Genomic DNA, 21,182 nt, shown 5'->3' with positions numbered 1-21,182 from the left:
CAACAGATCCACAGATGACGCGATTTCAATCGCACTCCACACCGCCCTTTCTCACCTGGACAAAAGGAACACCTATATGTGAGAATGCTGTTCATCGACTACAGCTCATCGTTCAACACCATGGTGCCCACGAAGCTCATCACTAAGCTAAGGACTCTGGGACTAAACACCTCCCTCTGCAACTGGATCCTGGACTTCCTGATGGGCCGCCCCCATGTGGTAAGAGTAGGCAACAACACGTCTGCGATGCTGATCCTTAACACTGTGGCCCCTCAGGGGTGTGTACATAGTCCCCTCCTGTATTCCCTATTCACCCACGACTGCATGGCCAAACATGACTCCAACACCATCATTAAGTTTGCTGACGACACAACAGTGGTAGGCCTGATCACCGACAACGATGAGACGGCCTATAGGGAGGTGTCAGAGACCTGGCAGTGTGGTGCCAGGACAATAACCTCTCCCTCAATGTGATCAAGACTAAGGAGCTGATCGTGGACTACAGGAAAAGGCGGGCCGAATAGGCCCCCATTAACATTGACGGGGCTGTAGTGGAGCTGGTCGAGAGTTTTAAGTTCCTTGATGTCCACATCACCAACGAACTATCATGGTCCAAACATACCAAGACAGTTGTGAAGCGGGCACGACAAAACCTTTTCCCCCTCAGGAGACTGAAAAGATTTGGCATGGGTCCCCAGATCCTCAAAAGGTTCTACAGCTGCACCATCGAGAGCATCCTGACCGGTTGCATCACCGCCTGGTATGCAACTGCTCGGCATCTGACCATAAGGCGCTACAGAGGGTAGTGCGAACGGCCCAGTACATCACTGGGGCCAATCCTTCCTGCCATCCAGGACCTATATAATAGGTGGTGTCAGAGGAAAGCCCATAAAATTGTCAGAGACTCCAGTCACCCAAGAAATAGACTGTTTTCTCTGCTACTGCACGGCAAGCGGTACCGGAGTGCCAAGTCTAGGACKAAAAAGCTCCTCAACAGCTTCTACCCCCAAGCCATTAGACTGCTGAACAATTCATAAAAATTGCCACCGGACAATTTACATTGACACCCCCCCCTCTCTCTTATACACTGCTGCTACTCGCTGTTTGTTACCTATGCATAGTCCCTTCGCCCCCACCTACATGTACAGATTACCTCAACTAGCCTGTACCCCTGCACACTGACTCGGTACCGGTGCCCCCTGTATATAGCCTCGTTATTGTTAGTCTTAATGTGTTACTTTTTATTATTACTTTTTATTTTAGCCTACTTGGTAAATATTTTCTTCTTCTTGAACTGCACTGTTGGTTAAGGGCTTGTAAGTAAGCATTTCAAGGTAAAGTCTACACTTGTTGTATTTGGCACGTGGAAAATAAAGTTTGATTTGACTTGGAAAATGTCTCCTTGAGATGACATTTGTATTCACATACAGAATATGTTCTAACATGGTAGTTCCCTAAAGATGATCAAACATACAGTAGCATCTTCATCTGAACAACCAGGATGACCAGACCAGCTCTTTATAACCCAGATCTGCACCGATCATGTCATATCAATTGTTATTTTAAATTTAGAATGACTCTTTATACTGGCCTAAGTCTCTATATTATATTGGGGAGATTACTACAACTATAATTGCCTATTACCTTTTACATCATTATCAGAGGGACCGCAGATGATTTACTCTCCAAATCAACGGTAAAAGATAATCATGCTAGGGCGGTTAGTAGAAATAACTAAGGTTCTGTTATCCGAACACCTGCAGCGTATCATTTATCTGCACCACATAAAACAAAAAAAATMAGTGACAATTAAATGTGTCTGAAGGCACTTTGTTTATCCAGAGCCACTTTTTCATTTTGACAGAATGCGTGTCTGTGCAAAGATGAACTCAATGACACACCACACTGGGTTTAAAAAGTAAGATAACATCTTCAGTAGGTGTTCAGTACAATTACTGAAGTGCTGCCACTACTCAGAATAAATTCATAGACTTATGAAAAGTGCAAGAGCATTCATGATGTTTACACTCGCTATATACTTTAAACAGACTTTTTTATTGATTGATTTGGTGGTTGTCCATTTCATATGGATTAAAATCACATCCATTTTCAAATCTTAGGTTAATGCCAAAATCATGTCTTGTATAACTGTAACTGGACCTTGAATAATGATAATTTGCTGGGTGCTTATGTCATATTTTTATAAGTGTGTATTATATGCATGTGTTTTTTGCATTTCCCAACTCCCCCTGAGACACCCTCGGGGAGAGTGGGGTCACGGCCAGGGTCAGCCATTACAACAGCGACCTTGGAGCAATCAGGGATTCTTCACCTTGTCGGCTCAGGGATTCAAACTAGCGACCTTTCGGAGTCATCAGGCATTGAAATGTCTTGATGGTTGATATTTCACTGCTGCAGCTGATACTTCCTCGCCTGAGGAACGCGCCCTGGTGTACTCTGACATTTTCTTGGGAGAGCTAAAGGACACCACTCGAGGGACTGTATTCAGAGCTGGTTCTGCTCTTTTTATTGATTGACCCAAATATGTTGTGAGTTCCTCGACATGGCGCTTCTTCTCCCCCAATAGCACCAGCGGTGGCAACACGAGAAATCCATTTACACCATGGCTGAAATGCAGCAGACCCCTTTTCGCAACAGAGGCGAGAAGTACCCTGATCCTCCATGTAATGCAGTAACCTCACAGCTTCAGTGCATCCATACACTCTCCAAGTCCTCATAATGCAGTAAAGCTATCCTGAGAAGAGGTATGCATTTTTAGCACCAGAATAGTTTATCATTTGAAAATAATAGAGGATGTATTGTTTATGCTTGTGGTGGTTTTATTCAGTGCAAATAATATAAATCAGTCATATAACCCAACTCCCTCGAATCCAATTTTGCAAGGTTTTCAGTGACAAATGCAACACATCACATCTTCTGTCACTTTCACCTTACTTTCAGCATAATATAYTTTACTTGCTTTGCTTGTTCATCCATTTTTGATGGCATCCATGTGTTTACGACAGATGTGTTGTTTTTAGTGCTATCAAACATCAGTCTTTAAAGTGCTAAATTAGCCGGCAGGGTGTACTAATGCATTCCATCTTTTACAGACCATCTGGGGTTTGAACTATGAAGGTCAATTAAAGTAGAGGGCTACAGAAATGACAGTGTGGCATTACAACCAGCTTGTCATTTCTACATGTACTGTATGTCTTCAAACCACTCTCTTCATGTAATCTGCACTCCAGCCACAGATAGGACAGACTATCGCTGTGTGTGTCCTCACTTCAGCAAGCGGTATGTCTGAGTATGAATTCATCCTTTGCCTGATAGGATGTTCTGCTACCTGTTCCACCCTACTGTTTGTTGTCAGACTCTCTGGATCAAGTGGGTTTAGCTGTTTAGTCTAGATGTTGTTGAGCTTAATTATGGGGAATATCACAACATTGAGTACAAGCAGATGGCCGTCAAACAAAACAGCACATTATTTCACTGATGTTTACGCTCAAAAACCATTAATCAAGTATCGAAAACAAAAGAAACTACYGAAGTGGCCACAGATGGCTGTTGAATATTTTTTCATTTTATGTGTGGCTGACTGGCTGGATGTGTCATTGAAACGAATAAACATAACTGAGAAAATGTTCTACCTAAATTCAACAGGTTGGAACATCTGATAGACATATGTGCTACTAAAACATTATTCGATTTTTGATTCAGTTAACGTCTTTGGATTTTACATCACTATTTCAAATAGAATTCTTGCAAGTCAAATCCTTTCCTGAGAGTGAAAACTATCCCTCTCAGTATATCAAGAATCACAAAACTATGTGGATCTTTTTTACAATTCACCAAATAACATGACAGGTGTATGAGTTGATCCCTTTCAGAGGACAATATCACACCTCTTAATGCAGAGGAAAATAGGGGCAGTAGCAATACTACTTTTGACCAGTCAGATACTTGTCACAGTCAGTGTAAATGACATGCCAGATACATTTAAAATGGGATACCTTACATCCTAAGGCACCATTATCAAATAAAAAAGTCCAATCATGTTGGTGTCATGAACTCATCTGGTCGAATGTGATTTTTAACAAAAAGTAGTGTTACGGAACAAGGAAACCCAAGAGCAGACTCAGACGAGGAGACTGGGATGAAGTAACCAAGGTGTTTATTGAAACACGGGGAAGATGGAGTGCAGGCCAGGGGAAGCTCGGGCGGGTTGCAGGAAACCAGGTGCGGAGGCTGAGGCTGGAGCGAGAGGGGTTGGGACAGGGTAAGCAGGTCRGGAGGGGAATCGAAGAGAGCAGTAGAGTGGGGAATCCAGGGCAGAGTAGCAGGATGAGGAGACGTGGGACTGGAGATAGGGACCAGAGTCAGAGCGGGTAGAACTGTAGTGGAGAGGAACTGTGTCAGGCAAGGAAAACAGGCACAACAGGATAACAGGATCTAGATAGTAACAAACGGCTYGAAACGTAGACTGACTGAGCAGAGATTACGATCTGGCAGTGTGGAAGTGGCAGTACTGAGTATTTGTAGAGGTCTTGATTATGGAACAGGTTGCAGCTGGTGGGGATCTGCTCTGATGTAACAATTAGCCGGCAAGATGAAATGAACATAGTGCATTAGTGAGTCAACCAGTGCTGTTTTGATGAAGTCAATCTTTGTATGGAGTTTGAAGTGGTTCATCCTCACCTGACTCCAGGAGGCCTTGATGAATCAAAGACATGTTTTCTTGGAACATCTCATCAACATTCTGTCTGCTCTCTCTCAAATTGTATGTGTACTCTGATAACTTTGTGTTTCAGAAATTCTTTATGCAGCTAATGGGAAAGGAGTTGGGAAGGTGGATCAATATTTCATGAGGGATATTTATTTTGTCAAGACTGAGGCAGACACACAGGACCCAAATCGCTACTTTGTTTTTAATAATCTGTTAACCCAGGAGACTGCCAGAGGAATCTCAACAGAACAACCACATTGATAAAAGGCCACTCAATCCATATGTAATTCAGTTTAAAACATCAGTACTTTGTCTTGCTTTACAGTTTCCAAAACAGTCCAGTCTTTTACCCCTCCATTAAATATGGGTATTGCACTGTAATACTGTGCGAGACAAGACAACATCATTCTCAATTTGTCCATTATTGTTTGCTTGACAACATTTTTCTTCAAGACTAAAAAACCAAGACTCGAGCAGTGGGTTTGTGAGATCATGCTGCACTGTATTTTTTTCTAGACTTCAATACCATGTGCCTTGCATGCACATTCCATAACCATTCAAATATATATTCTAAGTTTAGGCCTATCTAAAACTTTGTGTGTAAATCCCTTTCAATATTCTTACAAGACTCAGTCCTGCTTATCTTGAAGGTAAACACAATTTCACCGGATTGTATCAGAGCAACAAGGTCAGGTTTTAGGCCAGCAGGACTGTTTGCAGGGAAGATTGTTCTCACTGTCCCACAGAGTATATAGTTAGCAATCCAGAATCAACCGCATGTAGACCAAAGGCTAGTGTCCCTGCACCTATGGGAATCTCACTGACAATCTGCCTCGCTTACAGCCTCCCACGACCTGATTAAACAGGACCTTCCCAGCATTACCGTTCATGGGGGACACGTTCAAAAGCCCTATTCGTGTAGAGTGAAGGAGGGATGAATGTGGGCACTTTGTCACAGGTGATAGGAAGCTTCACAAGGCTCTCTCATCCGGCAGCAGTACTGAATGCGCACTGTGCTTGGTGATACAAAAAAAAAACTCCCAAAGTGGATCCAAATCCTGCCTTAAAGATACATTCTCATTAGGTATGTTTTAATGGTCACCCCCTAGGACATCCTTATCAGTATGGCTGGAAGACACGGGCACAGTGGGGTAGAATAATGATTTTCTTATGAACCGCGCTCCGGGTGATGTCCATCACATAGAGTACCTCTGAACCTAGAGGGTGTCAATGCTTCTTCTCAGGCCAGTATTAAAACCTGAAACCTTCAACTGTCACCAGGGGTTGCTGGGAAGCACCAGGAGGAAGCTGGCACAGGCTTCATCACATGATTTCCTCACCAGATGATAGAGGACTATATTTGCCAGAAAGGAAAACAGTGGCTGTGGAAACAGATGCATATATTGTAGAATGAGCCAAATATGTGAATTGCTAATAGTGTGTTTTAATATCCTAGACAGTTGCATAAGAATTACACAATAATAACTAAAGGATTTTCAGTCAGGTAAGTAGTGCATTCCCGCAGTAAAATCTCAAAAATGAAAAAATTGTTTAAAGAGCATTCTAAAGCAGAAAGAATGAGTAGCACTGAGCTGAACTTATAACATGTTGGTGAATGGACACTGCTCTACAGATTGACACACAGAGCATGTCTAAACATGCAGGACCAAAACGGACACCAATATGACAATGATATATGGCCTGTGTAATAAACCACCCTCCAAAAAAATGCACAGAATATTTTTCAATCAGCTCCTAAACAGCACCTGACGGCTGGCAGGCTTTCACACTGCCTTATACCGCATAGACTACTGTATATGGCGCTGGGACAGAATTTCATTTGTCACTCCAATACCCTGTTGCTGTGTTTGCATTCTTGATGTATACAGTATTTATTCCTCTGAATTAAAAGACTTATGGAGACATTATGCCTGACGTGAATAGTTAATTGCTCTTAACCCAGAAAATTCCGTCTCGTTGGATATTATCATTTTCATTCACAGTTGTGATCTAGAGCAATGGAATCAACTCACTTGGACAAACAGTAAGTACTGTAATTGTGCACAAATACTGTGGGTATTTGTTATTTGATAGCACCTGATTTGTCTTGAAACCCACTTGTGGTTCCGCTGACCTGTAGCTGTTACTGATAGAGCTGAGATGCTCCACTGAGCTCTCTGTTGCCCTGAGGATGGTGAGCTCCCATGTGGGCTAATCCCTACTGTACCTGGGCCACTGCTCTGCCATCAGGGCGTATAACATGCACCCCAGACGGCCAGCATATACTGTATAACCCTAGGGGCCAACCTTCATACTATAATTTACCTGCCACAATATATATCTTCAGGTCAGCTGATGGTCACTTACCACCAGTTTCTGAGAGCTCTGAGGCACGGCTGATGCTATCATCCCATTGGAGGGAGATGGGGTAGTTAAGGGTCAGCTAGCAGCCACAGCTGAGACCTTTGACCAATGAGGAAATCCTGCTGGCAACACATAATGGACAAGTTGAGGAAACAGTGTGAGCATAAACAGCCTTCCAATGCAACACTACAGGGGAACATTCACAACAGTGGTTGTTGTTTAGACCCAAAGGCAGTAGTGAGTATTCCTCTCAGTAGAGCAGAACTGAGATGATTCAGCTTCTTTCTGTAAGTGTTGACAAAATGCTCCCTCATAGCATCATAGCGGTGGTGCATGGCCTGCCCCTGTGCCTGTGGTCATGGCTTGATAAACTCAATGAACCCATACGGGGGCAGAATGCAAAAGTAAAACGTGATTTTCACTTGAGCACACAGAATATTTTAAAATGTATCATTCAGGCACTAAATAGAACTCTCAAATTACACTCTGACTCGCAAATTATTTTTGTATGAGACGTGGTTATTTTATGTGGATTGATTTCAACTGATTATTATTACATGTTGTGAACAGATGTTCAAGTCTGCTTGTACAGATTTGAATGCATGTACATTTGATTCTGCCATACATTACCTTTGAACATAAATAAAAACAGACAATATTTAATTTACCACTTGTTGATCTAGCATACCAACAGTTATACTCACTCGGACAGTGATCCAAAGCTTTRTGAATTATGCATAGATTTTTTTTGCTACATCTCAGGCCACAAGATGGCATCATTTATTGCATTTGAGCTGATACGTGAACCGTACTCTTAGCACCTCTATCATTAATTGATCGTTTAAATTAACTGTTAGAATTATATTTCAGAATTATAATTCAGAATGACAATTATGAATAGTTTCTTCAAAAGTACAATGCATCATGATCAATCAATTAATCTAACAATCTTTATTTGAATCAACATTAGCAACTTCCTATATAAACAAGTTGTGTATCTAATGAAGCCAGCTGTAACAAGGTGAACTGTTAAAGTACACTTACCAATAAATCAAAAAACAATATTGAAATCCAATGAAAATTACAGAACAATATCCAGCGAGCATAACATGGCATCAAGCAAAGGTCAGCATATCTTTAGTCATACTTTAAGTGTCACTATTATGCTAAATAAAAACGTTTAACTTTCACTATTTTATAAATGTGGCATTCCCAGATATCCTTATGGTTTATTTAATAGACTTGCAATGAATCCTGCTGAATGTCTCGTGGCTTAAAAGATTGGGAAATGCTTTATAACCTCCCTGAAAGCTTCGAGAACAGACTGCAAGCTGTCAAGCTTGTGACACATTTACAAGTAAATCTAGCATGGGGTGTTGCTGAAGTCATAGCGCACTACAACGATGACATACTGGACCATATTACAGAGTTATTACATTATTATCAGACGTATTTCTATGCATTATCATCATTATGAATCAGCCATTGAATCATCTACTCAACATCTAGTTCTCAGTCTGTGCATTCCGGATTCACTCAAATATGCTCAAAGACATCATATAATATTTTGTTATGGTTGAGATAGAAAAACGCATGTGCAGGTGTGCATCTGCAATATTTCGAGCACACCCCTAAATAGTTAATATGGGCGACTGATACAAAAAAAAGGGCTCTGGGCACGTCATGAGTAGACTACCATACACCACCAACTTCTGATAGCATGCTTTCTTATCGAATAGCTATAGTTGCTGCCAACGCCTCTTGAAATGATCGACGCTTCCACCATCCATTTCCATTGCTCACCGCGCATCCTCTACCAATAACCGCGGTCGGAGGCGCAGCCTCTCGTTGTGGGAGGTTCATCGCATGGTCCTCAGCTCTGAATGAGAGTGGAGGGGGATGCAGAAGGATTCGTAAACTCCACAGGACCCGTGGAATATGTAGAATGAGCCCCTATCTGCGAACTGTGGTTGTATTAGTAGTGGTTCACAGCCCGGTGAATGAAAGACGGAGAGATTGCAGCTTGACGCACTACATTATTTTGGAGTAGATTTGACGCGTAATCGTTGCAAGATTCTGTGCTGGACTGCTGACTGTTGAGGCGCGTGTCGTTCAGGTGACACACATACCGTTAACTTTACGGACTGTGTATCATTTAGCTACGATGTAATCGGGAGCAAGTGGATGTAGTCTACATTGGATCCCTAAAATGACGATCATGTGGATTTATTGAACTGTCACTCATTATTTTTGCGTGCATTTATAGAGATTGAGAAAATAACCCCTGAAATAAATCTCAGTAGAAATTCGTGCACGGTGTGCATGTACGCTTTGTGGATCTGACTCAGTTGGATAGACATAATCATGGACTGTCATCAGACGAAGAATGTGCCAATGCATTGTATGATCCACAATCGTAGCGATTGGAATTGACATAGCCAGTCTACGCGGGCCGGAGAAGTATGGAGAGACAGTTCTAGATTCACTGGTTCGGATTCACGCGTTAAGAGCGCACTTTGGAAACTAGTGTTTTGCTCGGAAACTTTTATGCCGGAGTCCGACGCACACAAAGATGACAGCAAACCGTTGTAAACACCACTATAAAATTGCATGCATACAGAAAATATAGGTTTCTAAGTAAATCATATGGGGGGGGGGGTTGCTTATGAAAATATACTCGATCAATTGCTTATGATAAAAACAATACCTTTTAGCGGTAAATGTAATGAGCATGGAATGAGTATCCCATATGGGAAGGTGACCTTTATCGCAAGTGATGACATGTTCATCAAGAAGTGCGACTCAGAGGCCCTTGAGAATGAAAGAACAGTATTTTGCATGATTTCTCTGGGATATGATGTAAAAGTACCACATTCTACTTTCTAGGTAAGGAAAAAAGTGACCCTGCATCGGATGGCTTCCAATGCCTCTCCAACTTCTTTGGCTTTTATCCACACGAATAATGATTTTTGTTAGTTAAGTGGCCCCAAAGCTATTCGGATCATTTAGGATGCTGTGTTTACATCGTGTTCATCCGGGTGAGAGGGCATCAATCAACGCTGGAAGCTTCGAAAACCAACAGTATCGCAGGTGTTTGTTACAAAAGGTAGGGCACATGTTTTCCCCGATACATTACTTAATTCACCAAACATTTGGTTTTGCTTCGAAGTTCAGTGAAATTGATGATGAGTGACCTGAAATAATTCATGATTAGACTTTTGTCGAATTGCTTTGGCGTTAGCCTCGTCCACGCAGGCTAATTGCGCATGGGTGGAAGTGTCTGAACAATATTGCTTTGGTGTGGCACTAGCTACAGATTGTTACATCAGATAATGTGTTATAAGGAAACATTTTTGGTATCCATAACTGGGTGTTACAGGTTTGCCTATACAAAACATTGCCAGAGATTGTTCAACTAACCTGTTATTGGCGATACTATATTCGTTCTTGAGTCGGGCAAACATGTATCTTCTAAAATGTCCTGTCCAGTTGCAGGTGGTGCGTTTTTGAATTTAGAAAATGCTTAATTTTTTTTTTTTAAGTATGTTTTTTTTGCTCCATGAAGTAATCCGACAATGTGTACACCTCCATCTTGTCTATTTCAAATCTCATTGATTMAGACAGGTGGGTCCACCCCAAAGGGCTGAATGTCTCGATGATGGTCACTTGTCTCAGTCAATGAGAGAAGATTTGAAATAGACAAGATGGTGGCGTACACATTGTTGGACTACTTCATGAAGCAAAACATTTTATTTATTTGAACAGCATTTTCTAAATTCAAACGCACCATCTGCAATTGGACACTGACATTTTTGGCTGAAACGAGAACGAAGATAGTATCGCAAATACCAGGGTAGTTGAAAAATATGTGGTGAGATTTTGTATAGGCAAACCTTTAATGGCCAATAATGGAAACCAAAAATCTTTGTTACAGCAGATAATGTGATATGACCAATCTGTAGCTAGTGGAGCCATTGATTCTAATCATCAGACAATATTAATATTGATTTGTCTCAAATGTGCTGTAAAACAAGAAGCAAACACTGTCAGTGATATCAAATGCATCTCTTGTCTATGCAATCCATCATAATGCTCATCTCTGATTATCTGAAATGGAGTCCAACTATAATGTGATTTTCACGCTTTCTGTTTTATCTTGTGCACACAGTGACTCAGACCAGCAGCATGCTTACCTGTGGATAAGAGTAAGCCCCGTGGGTTGAGTGTGGACCCCCACGTCCTCTCTGCTCCTTCTCCTGCCTCGGTTCCCATCACCTTCAGCCCTACTGTCCACATGCAGGCCAAGAAGAGGTACCTGGTCGTGTCTCTAGGGGCCTGTCTTCTTCTGGTTGCCTACCTGTGGGGACTTCAGATTGGGGAGTTCCATCATCAAAACCACCACCAGCACCTCTTCAGAGTRGCCCAGAGCCCCAGCTTCAGCCTGCTCAGACAGCGTTGGCCTGAGTGGACCCACCCGCTCAACACCTACCTGGAGGACGGAGAGCAGGAGGAGGACAGCCCTCTGCTCCACCACCAGCACACGTCTCCCAGGGAGAGGCGGGAGATCCGCAACAACATCTACAAGAGCAGGAGGTGCCGCATGGACACATGCTTCGACTTCAGCCGCTGCCAGAGGGGGTTCAAGGTGTACGTCTACCCCCTGCTGAAGGGGGAGACAGTGTCTGAGAGCTACCAGAAGATCCTGACAGCTGTCGAGGATTCCCGCTTCCACACCACAGACGTCAACGAGGCCTGTCTGTATGTGCTGGGCATTGACACTCTGGACCGGGACCAGCTGTCTAGCCAGTACATTCACAATGTCAAGGCTAAAGTACAGAGTCTCCCAACGTGGAATGACGGGAGGAACCACCTCATTTTCAACCTCTACTCTGGCACCTGGCCATATTACACAGAGGAGCTGGGCTTTGATATTGGCCAGGCCATTTTGGCCAAAGCCAGCATTGATATGGATAATTTTAGGCCACACTTTGATGTGTCCATTCCTTTGTTTTCAAAAGACCATTCTCAAAAAGGAGGGGACAAGGGTTATTTGACACTCAAAAATGTCCCTCCATCAAGGAAATATTTACTGGTTTTCAAAGGGAAGAGGTATCTGACTGGTATCGGTTCAGAAACCAGAAATGCTTTATATCATATTCACAATGGGGAAGATATCATTCTATTGACCACCTGCAAGCATGGGAAGGACTGGGAAAAGCATAAGGATGCAAGATGCGACCGGGACAATGAAGAATACTCAAAGTAAGTTCCCCTCTTGTATGTCCTTTCACTGGTTCAGGGTCTGTCGGGGCTAACCATTGAAAGTGAGTCAAGTATTTCACAATGGTATGTTTCTCACTCTACAGCACAGGATGTAGACCGACAGTCTGACACAACATATCAAGGGGTTAATCCCTATTTCTGGATGACACATTCCTAGCACTGTGGATATTATCAGACTGCAGTTGCTCATCCATGTTAGTTGGATTATCATGACATGCTGTTTTTCCTCTCAATGTTTGCATCCAGTTTTTCTTTCATTTCTTGCTACAGTTTACAGTATCTATCTACCAATATTTTAAAGCAGGTTTGTTTGTTACAGGTTGGGTGTGATGCTCTGCCTGTTTTAAAAAAAAAAAGTACTTTAGAATACCCATGAGAGTACTGCTAGTCTGCTATAGAGTCAAACAATATTATTTTGCTCTGCAGCCTGAGTAAAAGCACAGTGCAACACACTTGAGAGATCTGTGCACAAAAAAAACCTCGCTGCATAACAACTCGGCATCAACAGCTGACAAATGAAAGGAGTTTGTAAGCAGTTGAGCAAAACGTTATGGGCCGGGTAGAGGAGTTCAGGAAGGTACAGTACCAGTCAAATGTTTGGACACACCTACTCGTTCAAGGGTTTTTCTTTATTTTTACTATTTTCTACATTGTAGAATAATAGTGAAGACATCAAAACTATGAAATAACGCATATCGAATCATGTAGTAACCAAAAAAGTGTTAAACAAATCAAAATATGTTTTATATTTGACATTCTTCAAAGTAGCCACCCTTTGCCTTAACAGCTTTACACACTCTTGGCATTCTCTCAACCAGCTTCATGAGGTAGTCATCTGGAATGCATTTGAATTAACATTTCTTTCCTTCTTAATGCGTTTGAGCCAATCAGTTGTGTTGTGACAAGGTAGGGGTGGTATATAGAAGACAACCCTTTTTGGTAAAAGACCAAGTCCATATTATGGCAAGAACAGCTCAAATAAGCAAAGAGAAACAAGTGCCCATCATTACTTTAAGATATGAAGGTCAGTCAATCTGGAACGTTTCCAGAATGTTTTACGTTTCTTCAAGTGCAGTCGCAAAAATCATCAAACACTATGATGAAACTGGTTTTCATGAGGACCACCACAGGAAAGGAAGATCCAGAGTTACCTCTGCTGCAGAGGAAAAGTTCATTGGAGTTACCAGCCTCAGAAATTGCAGCCCAAATAAATGCTTCATAGAGTTCAAGTAACAGCACATCTCAACATCAACTGTTCAGAGGAGACTGCGTGAATCAGGCTTTCATGGTCGAATTGCTGCAAAGAAACCGCTACTAAAGGACACCAATAAGAAGAAGAGACTTGCTTGGGCCAAGAAACATGAGCAATGGACATTAGACCGGTGGAAATCTGTCCTTTGGTCTGATGAGTCCAAATTTGAGATTTTTGATTCCAGCCGCTGTGTCTTTGTGAGATGCAGAGTAGGTGAACGGATGATTTCCACATGTGTAGTTCCCACCGTGAAGCATGGAGGAGGTATGATGGTGTGGGGGTGCTTTGCTGGTGACACTCAGTGATTTATTATTATTTTTAGTTCAAGACACACTTAACCAGCATGGATACCACAGCATTCTTCAGCGATACGCCATCCCATCTGCTTTGTGCTTAGTGGGACTATCATTTGTTTTTCAACAGGACAATGACCCAACACACCTCCAGGCTGTGTAAGGGCTATTTGACCAAGAAGGAGAGTGATGGAGTGCTGCATCAGATGACCTGGCCTCCAAAATCACCCGACCTCAACCCAATGAGATGGTTTGGGATGAGTTGGACCTCAGAGTGAAGGAAAAGAGAATGTTTGAGAGAATGCCAAGAGTGTGCAAAGCTGTCATCAAAGCAAAGGGTGGTTACTTTGAAGAATCTCAAATATAAAATATATTTAGATTTATTTAACACTTTTTTTTTTTTGGTTACGCTATGATTCCATGTGTGTTATTTCATAGTTCTGATTTCTTCACTATTATTCCACAATGTAGAAAATAGGAAAATAAAGAAAAACCCTTGAATGAGTAGGTTTGTCCAAACTTTTGACTGGTACTGTAGGTTTTCATCACACAACTTTTCATATTTTTCCAGTTAGTCTGTATAATGTAAGTGGCAGGTGTTAAATGTTCTGCACTGAAAATAATATTCTTTGGTGTTCACCAAATATGATCAAACTTTTCAGTGGATTGCACATTCACTGGTCTTTCTTGAATCAGAGCGCAAAAAAGTTGTTACTCTTTTTAAAACGCGTGCTTCAGTAAAATTACTTCAGGGTAAATCCATTTGAGTTCAATCACTTTTTGACGGCATGCTTTTTGACTTAAGCAGCTTTCCATTGTTTTCCAATGGAAGAAGTGGTCAGAAAGTGACCTTTTGGTTCTGGATGCCAAAGCATTTAGGAGATAAAGGTGACGTTTTGCATACCATACCATAAGACATCCATGTCTTCATCACTGGAAAAGATCAACGGTTGAGTTCATTTAAAATCTTACATACAGTGTTGTCAAACTATATATWTTTTTTTTATCGCCATGTATCTAAAAACATGTTGAAAAAAATTATCATACTCTCATATGTTGTAGCTTAGACTGTATTTCACATAATCTGAGGTTTTTGTGTTGTGGCCGCCATCAGTTTAGACACAACCTGCTCTTGAATACAGGGTGGGTGTCATTTCAATCATGGAAATAATTTATGGAATGGACCTATCCATTTAGAGCACTGCAATTTAGCTGGAACACCATTTGAAATTTGTGTTGTACTGAAACTTCTAATTGCCACCACAAAGACGAGCCTCTAATGTCAACTTGAATGGTAATGCATATTCTATCTATATTTCAATAGGTTTCCTATGGAGGATTGACAGTATCATTTAAAACAATGGATATTCCCATTCAAGTCAACATTATCTGATGTGTGGACATCCAACCATCTTTGTGGTACCATTTGAAAGTTGAAATTTCAATTTTATTCCCATTTTTAGGATGTTTATCAGTCAAAACATGATGTTGACTTAACCGATGGCGGGCACAACACAAAAACCTTAGATTATGTGAAATACGGTCTAAACTACAACATATGCAAATAGGGGGAAAAAACAAGTATATGTGTTTTAAGATGATTGACATTAAAGGTTTAAATATGACAGTTTTTATTCCAAACATTATTTTCAAGAAATAATACAATAGTTTGACAACACTGTAAGCTTTTAAATTATATCAAGCTCAACCGTTTATCTTTCCCAGTGATGAAAACAACATGCATGTCTAAAGGTATGGTGGGGTTTTCAAAATGGGGGAATTTTAAGCACCTTTATCTCTGGAATGTTTTGGCATTCAGGTCCAAAAAGTACAATTCTGAGCTCTCCTTCAGTGGGCAAATATGCATGGACGGTTTCATTCAAATCAACGGGGGTGCTGTCAAGAAGCTATTAAATTCCCCAAAACGAAATGTACTAATCTCATACGGAACCATGTGACTGTTTAAACTTGCCTCATTTAACCTGGAACGACATGGGAAGTACTGACTCCCATTGTATTGGGCTCTCCTGATTTGTTTTGTATGGCTGGGTTTTTCCCCGCTTGCCATTGTTGCAGGACGGGCATGTTTGTGCAGTGAAGACAATGTCATCACTGGTAATGCTCAGTCTTACGTACGTTTTTAACTTACATTCCAGCCCTCACTGTTATTTCACTGCCTGGCTCGCCCTCATTGGTTATTAGTATGAATGAATGTCTCAGGTGTTTTTAGAATGGTCAGATAGTTGAAGTGTGGAACACATCCTGTTAGATCTTTTAGGGGGGTTCATTACAGTTCAGGCTCTGTGCCAAATCATATCACAAAACTTTGTTTGATTTTGACAGCTGGGCTCATCTGGAAATCGGTAATATTAAACATCAGATTGCCTCCATTTTAAAATGATCTTCAAGCTCACAAAGAGAAAGATTGAATAGCACTGTTTTGAAGAGAAACAGATGTGGCCTACAGTAGAAATCCAAAAGATTGATAACCAACGATATCAAATAACACTGACAGTTACAAAAAAATCCACAATATTTTGTATATCAATACAGATACAATGTGGGCAAAACAAGGTACCCACTTGAAAATACTCACTGTGTGAATATAATTGAAGGGGATTTCAAAGCCTCAGTCAGAAGAGTCAATAATTGGCTTTCAATTGAATTAAACCAAGGCTGAGGGATCGAGGATGATCCCACCCSGTGCGGGGCAGCCATGGATTGAAGTCAGATTTCACTATACTGCGATAACATCCCCAAGAACCCCACACGACAGGCCCACGTGTCTCAGTCACAGTTTAGACATGAGGACACAGCGTTCCTATTTAACATGGAAGATTTACATCATGACACTTATTTCATTATCAAAATGGTGTGGAAGAAGTCATCAAAGCTTGTGTGTCTCAGAAGCCAGTCAGATTTATTTGTCTGGTCCTTGTTCTTTTCAGCCTTAGGCTAGAGAGACCCTGCTGATAAGATGTATAGATAGGCTCTAAATTAGTTTCTCACTGTTGGGTGCTTTCTGCAGATCCATCACCAGCCATGAAAGTAACGGTCCTCCGACAGTGTTTTAATTACAGACTACAATTTAACATGTTGTTCCCCGGCCTTGCTAGCAGGGAAAAGGTCTAGACTAGTTCCTGCTATTACTGTAAATACATGTTACATGACAAACCTGTTTGAATGGATTGTAAGAGGCCTTGGAAAGACTAAAAACATAAACAAAATTGGGAACGTTAAGAAAAAAATCCATAAACGAAAATCKATAAAATAAAAAAAATCTAAATAAATCTTAATCAAAACTACCACTAACAGGTCCTGATCATCATCATAAAGGGGAAAATGGGTGGAGATGTGCATCTTTCAATTGATTTGCCACGGACATAAAGCGCTCTGCACGTCATCGTCGGTGGAAAAAGGGCAGAGTATGGCAAGCGACAGCAGCGAAGTCCTGTATGCCAAATCTTTGAGAAGTTAAGTGAGAAGGTGGTGAAATGCAAACTTTGCGAGGTGAAATTGAGGTACAGTAATGGTAGTACAGGTGCAATGCTTAACCATCGGAAACAGACGCACCGTGAGACCCAAACTGTTTCTGGCAGCAACAACAGACAGACGGCTTCACACAAAAGAAGTGCGATAAGGGACAGAGTTAGAAAATCGCAGCGCTCATTACAGAATCGGTTGATATGCAGCCGTTGTCAAAGGTTGAGCATGTCGTCTTCAATGCCCTGATGGCATGTCTAGAACCAGACTACAACGTGCCATGTCAGAAAACTGTGATGGCCCGGGTGACGAAATTGTACAATGATTTCTCTGCCAGTACAACGCGCGATCTCTCAAAAACCCCATACACGGCGTTAACATCAGATTGTTGGACGTCTATGAACATGCTGTCATACGTCACTGCAACGAGCCATCATATTGATGAGAAGTGGGACATAAAGTCCCATGTACTGACCACTGAAAACATGGAGTGGCACCTAGCAGAGTGGGTGGGGGACAGCAGTAAGGTGAGTGCCATTGTCCAGAAGATAGAACTTCATTGCCCGCTAGCGGTCCTATGCAGTAGGTCACAGTAGGACCATATTTATCATTGTGAAATTATATAAATTTTTCTTAGTTTTAACAGGAAACAAATTTTAAAAAAAATCCAGTTTAAACATTAAGCCATTTTTTATTTTATTTGTCATGTCCCTATTTCCAACTGTCTTTCATGCTGTTGAACTAACATCTCAGTTTTATATAGCAGAACAATGATATTTCCTGTGGCCTAGTTTTGTCTGAGGTCCAGTTCTAACCAGATTGCAGAGGTGTACTAGATGTGCAGTGATTTAACTTTCTGTCTGGTTTATCCTGAGAAAGGCAACTAAAAGACCAAGCAGGGATGCTCAAATCCCTTTCATAACGAGATTTATTTTTTCTCGAACAACTGGAGTCGACGCCTGCACTAAAATTGGCTTACATTCAATGGACAACTGCAGACTGCACATTCAGTGCTCTATATTTTTGTTTTGTGCATATATCTGACACAGTACATTTTATTATTTTAGCCAAAGATGCAGATCTTTGAGACGTACGTTGACAGCTGAAAGAAAAGCTGAGAATCTTCTATTCTGCAGAAATAGACTCATCAACATTTTGGGCATTAGGAAATACAGTGCCTTCAGAAAGTATTCACACCCCTTGACCTTTTCCACATTTGTTGTTACAGCCTCAATTTAAAATGGATTACATTGAGAATGTGTGTCATTGGCCTACACACAATACCTCATAATGTCAAAGTGGAAATAGGGTTTTAGAAATGTGTATACATTTGATAAAAAATCAAAAGCTGAAATGTCTTGAGTCAGTAAGTATTCAACCCCTTAGTTATGGCAAGCCTAAATAAGTTCAGGAGTAAAAAATTGCTTACCAATTCACATAAGTTGTATAGACTCGCTCTGTGTGCAATAATAGTGTTTAACAGGTTTTTTGAGTGCCTACCTCATCTCTGTACCCCACACATACAATTATCTGTAAGGTCCCTCAGCAGCAAGCATTGAATTTCAAACACAAAGACCAGGGAGGTTTTCCAATGCCTCTCAAAGAAGGGTGCCTATTGGTGCAGACATTGAATATCCCTTTAAGCATGGTGAAGTTAGTAATGACACTTTGGATGGTGTATCAATACACCCAGTTACTACAAAAGATACAGGCGTCTTTCCTAACTCAGTTGCCAGAGAGGAAGGAAACTGCTCAGGGATTTCACCATGAGGCCAATGGTGACATTTAAAACAGTTTAATGAGCATTTGTGTTTAATGGCTGTGATGGGAGAAACCTGAGGATGGATCATCAACATTGTAGTTACTCCACAATACTAGCCTAATTTGAAAGAGTGAAAAGAAGGAAACCTGTACAGAATAAAAAATATTCCAAAACATGCATATTGTTTGCATCAAGGCACTAAAGTAATACCTGTAAAAAAAATTGCAAAGCAATTCTCAGTTTTTGTCCTGAATACAAAGTGTTATGTTTGGGGCAAATCCAATACAACACATTACTGAGTACCACTCTCCATATTTTCAAGCTATGGGTATGCTTTCATGTTATGGGTATGCTTGTAATCGTTAAGAACTGGAGTTTATTAGGACGAAAAAAGAAACGTAATAGAGCTAAGCACATTCAAAATTCTAGAGGAAAACCTGGTTCAGTCTGCTTTCCAACAGACACTGGGACCTTTCAGCAGGACAATAACCTAAAACACAAGGAAAAAATCTACACTGGAATTGTTTACCAAATAGACAGTGAATGTTCCTGAGTGGCCAAGTTACAGTTTTCACTTAAATCTGCTGGAAAGTATATTGTTGTCTAGCAATGATCAACAATCAATTTGAGCTTGAAGAATTTTGAAATTAATAATGGGCAAATATTGTACTATCCAGGTGTGCAAAGCTCTTAGACTTACCCAGAAAGACTCACAGCTGTAATTGCTGCCAAATGTGATTCTAACATGTATTGACTCAGGGGTGTGAATCCTTAAAAAGAATATATATATYTATTTCATTATTGTGTAGATGGGTGAGATTTTTTTTATATAGATTAAAAAATATATATATACATTATGAGTTCAGGCTGTAACAACAATGTGGAATAAGTCAGGGGGTATGACTACTTTATTAAGGCACTGTATGTTTCACAAGTTTGGATAGTACAGTACTGAGTGTAGTACAGTACACTCTACAATACAGTAGGACAGTACAGTAAAGCACAGTGAGTAGAGTACAGTGTATTGTACTGAACTATACTTGAATTTACTTTACTGAACTCTACTCTGTTCTACTGTACTCTACTGTGCTGCGCTGTGATGTCAACTCATGAAACATGAGGAGAATAACATTCATATCCATAATTATGCATTTCTGTGTAGAACAGATCAGGGACCCATGATGTCATTCCATTACCGTAATTCCTTACTGTAGTTCAATAACCAAAATATATTTCTTTCAAACTCAAGGTGTCATGTCATAGCTGACACCCCATTCTTTCTGCAGACATCTTTGAATCCTAATTCGGACTGCATCTTTAAAGGGAAACTTCTCAAATTTTCAACTTCATATTCATCATCTCCAGCACCACCCCAAGATCAACATATGTGAAAATGGTTCATTTCTATGTTTTGTAGTAAAAAAGATAGAGAAAGATAAGTGTTTCCAATGACATCACTGGTGTGCAGCATGTGGTTTTGACCAATTTTGAGTAGGTATTGCTGACTAATTGGTTGATGTCATTGGAAACACTTATGATTCTTTTTTACTACAGGACATAGAAACTTGCCATTTTCACATGTTGGGGTGGTGCTGGAGATTATGAAGTAGAACATTTTTGGGAATGTCCTTTTTTAAGAGTTTTATGGAAAACGTGGTCGCATAACTTGAGGGATATTTTACTGTAGTTCTGTTACCAAAGTCTGCATCTGCACAGTTCTTCCACTAAATTCATTTTGTATAATGTTCAGTGGAAATTGTTAAAAGTAGTCCTTGTGCATAGTTGTATGGTTTGTTAAACTTTGAAATCAGTGGTTTTTGTTTGGCATACATTTTAAAGTGAAAAAACTGAGTAAAAGCATAATTACATTACTGTGGAATTGCCCCTCTATCAGTATGTGGGTTCATTACAGGGTCTTTTAAGACAAACTACAAGCTGCAAAGGCTTATTGGCTTAGAAGACGTCCACACTGACTGGAGTACGAATATGATTTGAGAAATTTTGGAAAGGCTTAAT

The 21,182-nt window shown here is 40.7% G+C and overlaps 1 protein-coding gene and 1 long non-coding RNA gene across 2 annotated transcripts in view; one reads left to right on the top strand and one right to left on the bottom strand.

Moving 5' to 3' along the window:
* Nucleotides 1–4,924: 4,924 nt before the first annotated feature.
* Nucleotides 4,925–10,749, bottom strand: LOC111972464 (uncharacterized). The gene is made up of 3 exons (XR_002878459.2): nt 10,514–10,749; nt 7,097–7,215; nt 4,925–6,111 (listed from the first exon to the last, which is right to left on the bottom strand). It is a non-coding gene; the product is annotated as an uncharacterized lncRNA (long non-coding RNA).
* LOC111972462 (exostosin-1) overlaps nt 8,939–21,182 on the top strand; it is a 246,135-nt gene continuing 233,891 nt past the window's right edge. The window contains exons 1-2 of the mRNA XM_070446558.1: nt 8,939–10,199; nt 11,262–12,355. Coding sequence (XP_070302659.1) covers nt 11,388–12,355 — 968 coding nt within the window. The 5' untranslated portion in view covers nt 8,939–10,199; nt 11,262–11,387. The remainder of the gene's footprint in view (nt 10,200–11,261; nt 12,356–21,182) is intronic.

The sequence above is a fragment of the Salvelinus sp. IW2-2015 genome, linkage group LG14 (assembly GCF_002910315.2).
Source record: "Salvelinus sp. IW2-2015 linkage group LG14, ASM291031v2, whole genome shotgun sequence".
In the NCBI taxonomy this organism is placed as follows: domain Eukaryota; kingdom Metazoa; phylum Chordata; class Actinopteri; order Salmoniformes; family Salmonidae; genus Salvelinus; species Salvelinus sp. IW2-2015.
The sequence above is the reverse complement of the archived record's forward strand: the minus strand, read 5'-3'. Positions and strand labels throughout refer to the sequence as shown.